The sequence below is a fragment of the Octopus sinensis genome, linkage group LG18 (assembly GCF_006345805.1).
Source record: "Octopus sinensis linkage group LG18, ASM634580v1, whole genome shotgun sequence".
NCBI classification, from domain to species: domain Eukaryota; kingdom Metazoa; phylum Mollusca; class Cephalopoda; order Octopoda; family Octopodidae; genus Octopus; species Octopus sinensis.
The window spans coordinates 22,429,831-22,440,980 of NC_043014.1; the positions used below are offsets into that span (position 1 = coordinate 22,429,831).

At 37.3% G+C, this 11,150-nt stretch overlaps 1 protein-coding gene across 1 annotated transcript; it reads left to right on the forward strand.

The window, feature by feature from the left end:
- The first annotated feature begins 7,171 nt into the window (after positions 1–7,171).
- Positions 7,172–10,912, forward strand: LOC115221749. Its single transcript, XM_029791964.2, has 2 exons — positions 7,172–7,356; positions 9,299–10,912. Exon 2 carries the CDS (start codon positions 10,452–10,454, stop codon positions 10,869–10,871), a length of 420 nt encoding a protein of 139 aa, XP_029647824.1. The 5' UTR covers positions 7,172–7,356; positions 9,299–10,451; the 3' UTR covers positions 10,872–10,912.
- The last annotated feature ends 238 nt before the right edge of the window (positions 10,913–11,150 follow it).

An 11,150-nucleotide genomic window follows, 5' to 3' on the forward strand; every position in this document is an offset into this window, starting at 1 on the left:
ATTGTAGGATATGATTTGAAGGAGACTTAGCTGCTATTTGTAGCACATCCATCACCATTATAGAGGCTCTCTCATTGGGGGCTGGATCACTACTGTACAATTAAACCCGCTGTGATTAAGAGATCAATAATTGAACGACCCATCCAGTGAAACATTTAAGAGATGCCCATATTCTACCAAACTAGATATATCTCTACTTTTTACACAATAGCCCAAAGCATGTTATTATCAATAGTCCAGAGCATGTTATTAAAAACACATGTAACAGACTAATGACTAAGACATTTCAATTGTAATCATCCAGTTTGTTTTTTGGTTTTTTTTTCATCCCAGACATTTTATCTTGAACTACTCTGTCCAATGTGTCTTTCAAAAGTTAGAAGACTGAGAAAACAACGGAAAAAATTACTCATACATAACTTAGAGTATATATTTATTTATTAAGCATTAAATACCTCATAATTATACAGCTGGTTTTCAAATGGAAAAGATACTTGTATATTGAAACAGTTGTACAATTCTAAGGTATTTAATTTTTAATAAATGAGTATATATCACTGCATCGACCATGCTACTGGATGTTGTTATACATCATTGGTTACAATACACTTCCAGTTTTTTTTCTTGAGTGCACTATTCTTTTTCCTTCTTGACCCAAAGCATTTATATTAACACAATGGAGTATTTCCTATATCTGACCAGTTTTTCAAGTGTTGGGGAAGAGGTGTCAACGAGATGATGAGGAAAGACTACAACTCACTGTGCTGGTGGTTGGACAGGGAGATACAATTGAGTCGGCAAAGAAACGTGAATAAGGTGAAGGAGATGAAGCAATATCATTACCATTGGTAGGAATAGGAATTACTACAAGCTGATAACATAATAGATATTCAAAAGGGAAGTAAATTGGAATAAGTCTAACTGGCAGTGGAATAGCAAAGTAATGAGGGAGCTCAGTGGTTAGAGCATCAGGCTGAGAATCATGAGGTGGTGAGTTTGATTCCTGGACCAGGCTGTGTGTTGTGTTCTTGAGCAAAACACTTTATTTCACATTGCTCCACTTCAGTTATCTGTAGGACTGAGGTGCAACATCACTGGTGCCAAGCTATATTGGTCTTTGCCTTTCCCTTAGATAACATTGGTGGCATGGAGTGGGGAGGTTGGTATGATAGGTAACTGTTGGTCTTCCATAAACAACCTTGCCCAAACTTGTGCCTCAGAGGGTAACCTTCTAGGTGCAATCCCATGATCATTCATGACCGAAGGGAGTCTTTACCCTTTCCCTTTAGAGGGAAGGTGAGAAGTGAAGGTATTCCCTGGTAACTATTTAAACAAATTCAGAAGTTAAATATCAATAACAAATATAGTGCAATGCTGGAAGTATGCTACACAGATACAGTGTAAGACTTTTGGTGTCCACTATTCCATTTGATATGCTCTCCCAGAGTAACATATGCCAACTTTGGTATTGGTGACATCACTATCTCCAGTCCATTTCTAGAAAGTCAACCCTTTGGAAGTCTTGCTCATGTCTTTCTTGCATCAATTACACCATTCTAGATTGGCCTACAAAGGTCATGTGCACAGTTTCTTTCGACCAAATTCATTCGCAAGCCATAGACATGCTGGGGCTGTAGTAAAAAACTCTTGCCTAACATGTTTAGCAGTGGGACCAAACCCCAAACCACGTGGTTGTGTTGTGAATCTCCTAACAACACAGTGATGCCCATGCCTATTATTAGTTTAACAAACAATAAAATTCACTTTTGAAAATTAGAATAAAATTTTAATTTTGTTGAGGCCTCACATTAATCAACATTTTATATTAATATAATAAATAAATACATAAATGATAATAACAACCTGATAGAGCTTGCTTGGACATTTTTAATGTGTGCACGCTATCTGTCTCAGTCCAGCATTAGTTGAGGAAGGTCTTCAAGGAGGCGTCCAGTGTCTCTGGTGAGTTGATCTACATATGTTGTGTTCAGATGACCTGCTCAAGTATGGATATTCTTTGGCCTCCATTGCAGTAGGTTATTTGCCAGCTCTTGTTTAGCTCACCAAAAATGCAAGTGTCTTTCCATTATAATGGTGGAAACAGGCAAGAGATCTTCATACAGCTGTTTCTTCATGGGATGAGCTCTCCAAGATATGTTTAAGATAGCTCTTAACATTTGGGTGTAAGTTCCATCTAATAATAATAATCAAGGTGCTGCTGACCCACAGCAATGAAGAGAACAACAAATTGTTGTTTGAATGTTATATTAAGAGTGAGCCAGACAAACGAGGCTACAAAAAAAAGGTTATAAGAGCTCTGCAAAAACATAATACCAGCATAATGAGCTGAAAGATGTGAGTAAACATGACTAACTGATTAGATCAGACAAATTAAGATCAAGAAGTGGATAGAAAAGAATGAACAAGAGGAAATTACAATGGTATGGTAGCACAAAAGGAACTGCAGGTGACTACAGTTTCAGAAAAAATACTTGTTGAACAAGAGAAACAACAGAGCTTGGACATGGAAGGAGGAAATGTGCCAGCTATAGAAGATAGTTCAGACTGGAAAGTCACCCAAAGAAATTGCCTCAGAAGTAGGTACTGTCCAGGATAGAATTCTGGAAGTGATGTTCTTTGAAGAAAAAAAGATTGCCATCATTGAAGTTATGTGATAGAGCAAAGTTAAGATCAGAAGTCAGGAAAGCAAATGAAGTTGTTATGAGAATCCCAATTAGGACATCATAGAGTTAAATTCTTTGATGTATGCCTTTGTTTATGTTATCACAGAGAAGATAAGGATGCTTAGAAAGACAAAAGAACAGAGAAGCAAAGAACCATTCTGGAGGAGAAAAAAAGGAAGCATTGATACATGGCAAAAGAATTTAAGCAAGATCAAGGAAGTAAAGAGAGGAAACATGAACCTCAATCAAAGTGAACAGACCAACATGAATAGGAAATACCACCTGGAGGAAAATAGCACTTTGTGCCATATGTTAATACCAAAGATCAAAGTAGGTGAAATTAAGATCAAAATATATGAAGAAAGGGTACCTACAGTTCAAACAAAGCCAACTGTTCAGAACAATTCAGGAACTGTTCTATAAGACTCTTGATGGAGGAAATGAGGAAGAAGCAGAGTTACCTGATCCTACAGAAGCAACATCATTTTGGAGCAAGACCTGATCAGAGGAAGTTAAACACAAGTGGTTGCTCTGGCTTCAAGAAGTGGAAGAAGAATTCAGTAACACAGAGGCACACAAAGACATTACCAACACATTGGTAGATTACAAGGAGTTGGTTTAGATGAGAAGTTTGAAGGTAGCCAGCCTGGTCACTGGTTCAGGGTTTTTGGTTCAAGGAATTGACAAATGTTTATTCTAAGCTACAAGAGCTCCTGCAAGGCTGTGTACACCAAGTAATTGTACCAAACTGAATTGCCAAAGGAAAAACCCTGTTGATTCAGGAACACCCAAGCAAGGACGCTGATTCTCATCAACACCCAGATCCTCTCTAGGATGTTGATGTCCTTGCTCACTGCTGATCTCCAATAGAATGCCATGGTGGAGCTTCCATCAACTGCAATGCCTCATTGGATGAGAAGTATGAGCACATGATGACACTAGATACCCTGCTTCAGGCTATGCTTGATCCAAGACTGTAGTTCAGTCAAAAAGATGAGTTATGAAAAAGTGAATCTGACATGGCGAACATACTTGTTTACCATCAAGGAAGTACTGGAGATGTTGCAGCCTTAATGCATGCCTGCAGATAATTAGCAACAGCATGCCCAAACCTCCATACAACAGATGTTGACAGCAAATAAACTGTCTGAACAGGAGATGCAATCTAAATATTTGTCAAGCTTCCTCTTGATCCATTTCTGAGTAAGATTGGCTGACTTTTTTGTCATATCAGTTATCCACCTGGAAATTAGGACCAAACCAGACCCAGAGCAATTTAACCAATCTGTCAATTCAGCACCCAACAAAGCTGTTGAGAGACATGACTCTACTTCTCCAGATGCTGAGTTGCAGGCCCTCTGACTTTTCCTGGTAAATTTTTGCTCCTGTCACCACTTCATACTCCTTTAGAGTGGTGTCAATTACCTTGGTATGTTTTGTGTTGAACTCTATAACAGTGATATCATCCATTTAGACTGATACAGCTCTTCCATATTGTAGTTCATGCAGGATGCTCTTCAAAACCTCTAGCTTCTGCAGTAGTGGCACCAACTCTAACACACACAGAAGAGGCAAGAGGGAGCAGTCTTGACAGATCAAACACATGATGCTGATTGATTCTGATATACTGCCATTTACTCTGACCACTGAGCAGATGTTGCTGTACATTGCTGCAATCTAACCTCTGAAGATGGTACCAGAACCAGCCACCGTGAGGTGAGATGTCAAGTATTGTCAACTCTATCAAAAGCTTTCAACTGATCTAAATTGATCCAGGCCCTGCTCATGTAAGGTTCTTTATCCACCCTTTCTATGATGTATTGCATGAGGTATAGGTTACTATGGATAGATCTGTTTGTGGTGGTGCATGTTTGTTCCTTACCAACTAGATTATCAATGACAGGCACCAACCTCTTAGCTTACACTTTGGCCCAAATCTTCAACTCTGCATTTAGCAGAGTTACAAGCCTGAACTCATTAAAATCATCCCCCCATTGTTTGGGCCCTTTCTCCACAGCAGCACCGCATCTCTTTTCATAAGACCAGGAATTTTCGTGTCATGCTACCAGTTGCAATAGACGTCTGCCAAGAGGCCCCTGAACAAGTAAGTCTGACATATGAAGATAAAATTCATAGGACAAATCACCCAGGCAATTTGTTCATCAATTTGAAGTGATGCAGCCAGCCATCACTTCATGTAATTCATTAGCTGTTAATGGCTTTTTACAGAATGTCATAGCTCTTGCCAAGTGTCACAGCAGGTTGTCAAGGTAGAGAGTAAAGTCTACCTCCATCACCAACCTGCCAGCAAACAAGGTGGCACGGAAAATCTACACACACATCTACTTGGCATCAAGTAGTCCAGCTTCCTCCTGCTCTGTCAAAGACTGAATTGTGGATTTGTTGCCACATTGCATCTCTGCTATTCAGACCCATCAAATAGCTTTCATTCTCTCATGAGTAATAGCACATGCTGTAGCTCTGATAACACAACTTTCATGTTTTGCAATGAAGAATTGGTTGATACCAGGTGATCAAGATAAAGCCTAGGCACCTCATATAGTGTGTAAAATATGTGATAAAACACCATGCCAGTGACACATAAGAGGTACCCATGTTTCAAGTACTTAAGCAGAAAGTTTCCAGCTTCGTCATGTGAGAAAATTAAGGTTGGTGTGTTTGACATTCCACAAATTAGGTGGCTATTGTAGGATGAGCAGGTTTTTGGAGACCATGTCTGGTGTTAAATAGACACATAGAATGCTTTTGCTGCAGTTGTGTCTGATTTCTTGGGAAACAGGAAGTGTAACGGGTACCTTCTACATGTCACTAGCTTGGGTACCTCTTACGTGTCACTGGCATGTGTGCCTCTTACAGTAGCTGTTACATGTCACCAGCACTGGCCACAACTACAATTTCACTTGGCTTGATGAGTCTTCTCAAGCACAGCAAATTACCAAAGGTCATAATCACTTGTCATTGCTTCCATGATAACCCACATTCACCACCTTGTCCCACCTCTTCCACAAGTTCCCTCCACATTTAGAGATCAGCACTTCTTTACACAGCTGTCCTCATCCATATGCATCATATGATTATATCAGCACAGATGTCTATCTTGTACACCACATCTCATGCTTCTTATGCCCAGTTTTTTTTTAAGATGCTTACACTCAGTTGTACATGCACACTGACATTGCATATCTAGCAGAGAATACTAAATTCATTTCTTTTAAACCTTCACAGATCCTCTGCCATCACAGCCCATGTTTCACTGCTGTATAGCATGGCTGTTCACACACATCATACAATCTGCCTTTCACTCTCAAGGAGAGACACTTTGTTACCAACAAACTTTGCCCAGCCCATTCTTATTCTAGCTGCTACACTCTCAAAGAATCCTCTCAACTGCTGACTTGGTCACCTAGGTAATGAAAGCTATCAACTACTTTTAGATATCTCCACTTTCTGTATATTTCTAATTTTCACTATACTTGTGCATCTGCCATGCACATACAAAAACTATTTTCTTTGTTAACCTTCCTCTGATATTGCTGCTTCTCTTGTATGCCCTTAGCTTGCACTGGGTACACCTTCGAGCAGGGTAATCTACCTGAAGAGATTTATGATTTGTCATCTTTCCTACTAGTAGCTGACCAGCCTTATTGCTTATGGATAAACAATAGAATTGAGCTTATTCAGAGAGTAAGTGGTAGAAAGAAAAAAGAAATTGACATGATCCGCATCATGGAAAAGTGAACTTTAAAGCAAAGCTGAAGATAACACACACACAAATATATCATCATCATTATCATCACACAAACATATATGTATACTTATGTATGTATGTATGTATGTATGTATGTATGTATGTATGTATGTATGTATGTATGTATGTATGTATGTATGTATGTATGTATGTATGTATGTACGCATGTATGTATGTACGTATGTATGTATGTACGTACGTATGTATATATGTATGTATGTAAGTATGTACGTACGTAGTTGTCCAAAGGCATAAATAAAGAGCACACTCAATATAATAGAGTGTGTATAATTTAAATACAAAATTATAAATTAAGATCGCCTAATTTCGAATTTCGTATTCAAATTATATGTATGTATAAATACATGCATGCATATTTTTTTCCGCATGCATACGCACAAACATACATGATACTTCAACCAAACAATGTTTTTCATTCTCCTCTGCCGCCACCCATTCTTCGTCATATAATATATAATAGAAAATATTAATAAAACAATACAAATATAAGGTAATCGATAAATTAGAAGATAAATAATTATTTTATTCAAAATATTTGAATAATAATAATAATAACCTTTAAAACACTACTCTACATTTCGACATCAAAGACAATGGACATTTAGGGGAAAGATTTGTGCGCGTTGTAAGGGGCCTCTGTATGTGAGATGCGTGAGTGTGTGTGTGTGCGTGTGTATTTGTGTGTGTGTATTTGTGTGTGTGTGTGTGTGTGATGTGCATGTGTATATATGTACATACATAAACAAGTGTGTTTATGAATGTGTAAGTGGTCGAGTAGTGTAGAGAAGTAGAGATTGCAAAACAACAACGTCACTCTACACGTGTTATTGATTTAAATATATTTATGTAGAACTCTCACTTGAGAAATTATCACACCAAATGGTAAGATACTTTACAACTTTCACAATAATTATGTATTCAATATCAACAATACACTTGTACCTTTTATTTCTCTTGTTTTCACACAACCCTTACAACTTCCTCCTCTCTTTCTCGTACACCGATCATATTATTTCACTCTTGTGTTTTTTTATTGTTTATAATGGTGTTGGGGTGTTTTCTAGTGGCATTGGAGTATATATCTAGTGTCTTCGAGTGCTTAAACTGATGTTAGATCATTGAAAGTGGTAGTGTTGTTTAGTTCCAAGTCAGCCGTGATCAAACTGACCTACAATTAACAGTTTTCCAGCCATGACCATCACATCTTCTTTTAGTGTCCCCGAGCCACATTATCCAAAGTGTCTTATTTTTTAAGAGAGAGGAGTGTTGTTAGCGACTGATTTTACTGATGTTTCTAGCAGGTCGAGCGATCACGTACGGGCTCTGTTACTAGCTTTCTTCAGCTGCTTTTCATGTTGTTTATCCTTGTTTCTTGTTTTGGACTGGATGGCGGGGCTATTTCTATAGCCATCGAACGATCAATGGGTTAATAATCCTTTTTCCAGTATTTATAGTGATACTGACATGTTTCTGGTGCTGTTTGAGTGATGGTATTAATATTAAAGTGTTTATTGCGACATTAGAGGTTTCTAATGATGTTGGAGTGTCTCTAGTGATGATGGAGTGTTTCTAGTCATGTTTTGAGTGTTTCTGGCGATGATGGAGTGTTTCTGAGGATGTTTGAGTGTCTCTGGTGATGTTGGAATGTTTCTTGTGAGATTGCGGTGTCTCTAGTGATGATGGACTATATCTAGTTATCTTGGAGTGTTTTGAAGTATTCCTGGTGATGTTAGAGTGTCTCTGGTGAGATCGGAGTGTTTCTGGTGATGTTGGCGTGTCTCTGGTAAAGTTGGAGTGTTTCTGGTGATAATAGAGTATTTCTGGTAAGGTTGGAGTGTCTTTGGTGAAGTTGCAGTGTTTTTGGTGATAATGGAGTGTTTCTGGTGAGGTTGGATTGTCCCTGGGGATATTGGAGTGTCTCTGGTGAAGTTGTAGTGTCTCTGGTGATGTTGGAGTGTTTCTGGTGATAATAAGATGTTTCTGGTGGTAATGGAGTGTTGCTGGTGAGGTTGGAGTGTTTCTGGTGATGTTAGAGTGTCTTTGGTGTTGCTGGGGTGTTTCTAGAGGGGTTTGAGTATCTCTTGTGAAGCTGGAATTTTTTTGCTGAGGTTGGAGTGTCTCGGAGCGTCTCTGGGGAGGATGGAATGTTTTCAGTGAGGTTGGAGTGCTTCTGGTAACATTGAACTGTTTTAAATTTGGTGGTGATGAGATATTTGTAGTGTTGTTGGTAATAATATATCGGTTTAGTGGAGGTTGTTGTAGTAGGTGTAGTACTAGTTATAGTGCAGTAGTAATTGCAATAGTAATATAGTTAGAAGATATGGTAGAAGTTGCGTTTCATTTATGAGTCTAGCTAGAATAGTGGCTAAAGTATGGTGGTAATATTTTGGTGTAGTGTTTGTAACAGCGGTGGTAATAGTTGAAAGAAGATAAGATTTTCTGTGGATTCATTATGTCTATAAATTCAGGTGAGGTACTGGCCAAGCAACAATTATATCTTTCCTAAGAGCGCAGCATTGGATATAGTGGAATTTGAATCTAAGAGAGGAGAAAGTCTGCAAAGATGATAAAGTTTTTTCACATAAGCACAAAGCCTCAAGTTTCTCTAATTGAGTGAGGGATGAGAGATTATGATGTACATACTGTGCTAAATGTATCTGAGGAAATAGAGCTAGTGAGGTAATGAGACAGTAAAAGTCAGACAAGGAGAATAAAAGATAGAAATGAAGTGTTTGAGAGAGAGATGTTATATATTGCTGGTGTTGACTTTATTGTTTACTAACTATAATGTTTCCTTTTTTTTTTCCTAATATTTTAACTATAGGCCCATGATGTGACAACAACAGACACAACGATCATTGCTTCTCTTCCATTTCTGAAAAAGAAGAACTGGCGGAAGAAAGATGTTTTTTTAACTTACTGCAACTAATATCATTAGCACAGTAACTGTATTCTTCCTTCTGGTTGATTTTAAAGAATCTCATCTCAACCTGCCCATCCCATGATTCCATACTATGCTGTATTATTTAAACTTTCCAGAAACATCTCTCAAACCAATTGCCAATGTTTAGCGCCTTCCACTGTACGACAATTGCTTTTGCTGTTATTACTGTGAGACATCCAAAAGAACTATCAATGCATAACCAACAAGTTCTGCATTTTTGTCCCTTAAACATATTCACCACAATTCCAATATGAAATGACTAGAAACAATGACAGTTCAGCAGTTTTGTTTTCTGAATCCCATTCACATTTCATTTGATTTCTTTCTACATCGAAAACTTTTCTTTTTAATAAAGAAAACAAAATTCTTTCAATTTTGACCTGCCTGAGAATCTGATGAAATTTATCCATCAATAAGAAGAAACAAACAAAATAGCATAACCATTTCATCCAAACCACTGAAAACTGAAACTTTTACTGTTAAAATAAACTGATATCATTTCAGGAATGTCTTAAGACATTTGTCTTTAAAGATTGGATTTTGTAGATCTGCTAGAATCAAATATATCAGAAATATAATCAAACATGTTTGCTAAGAAAACTATCTCAGTCACTATGCAGTCTGATATTTTATAAACTTTACAAATATAATATATTTTTATCATCTGAAAACTTCACAAATTTCATAAAACTCTCAAAAACATTTATATAGAATGAATTTTTAAATATTTCTTCATCATCAATATTGACATTGTACCTTAAAATTCTGAGTATCTCAGATCCTCAGCCATTCTGACATTCTTCAATACTTCAAATTTTAACCCAAAATACAATATTTTTTATCATTTCAGCAGTATCTTTGTACCGCTAATGTTTTACCATATTACTAACTACCTCAACATTTGAAATTTCAAGCCACTTCATCTGTCACTACCTCAGTATCTTAATCTCTAACTATTTCATTAGATTTACTGTCATTCGGTACTGGAGATTCTCAACCATTTCACTAAATATAGTCTAAATCCTCAAGCGTTATGCCTGACTATAAAGATCAAGATATGAACAAGTCTCTTAATGGCAAAGATGATTTGTTTCCACCAAGTCGATTCGATGAATTGATGGTGGCATTTACAGAACTTGATGATGAACAAAGTGGATACTGTGATATGGACACAATGATGTACATTTTAAGGAATTTCAGAAGTGGTCTGAAAGAGTGGGAACTTCCTGTTGTCCGTTCTCTCCTCAAGGCTTATGTTGATGATCAGGATAGAGTTGTGTATCTGGATATATGTCCATTGCTTACACAACTCTTGAACAAAAGACTTTGGGAAGGGGGCAGTTATCTTGCCACTCCTGAACGTAATAAGAAACCTGAGAATGAGAAAAAAGATGCCAAGGAATCATCACAAACTAAAGAGACAGTTCCATCAAAGAAAAATGCTATTTTGTAAAATGTAATTTTAAATAAATTCACTAACTTACTACTAATGTATATCATTTGTTGCTCTTGCTCTTGTATATATGCTACTAATTAGCAGTGATATAATACCTTAACTGGGTACCATGGCACCAGTATTGCATTTACTGTATATGTACTTCATCTACAGGGGTTGGACAAAATAATGGAAACACCTTAAAATTTCAAACAAATTTATTTTAATATGATGTAGGACTGCCTTGGGCAGTAATTACAGCTTGAATACTTCGAGGTATGGACTTGTACAAAGTTT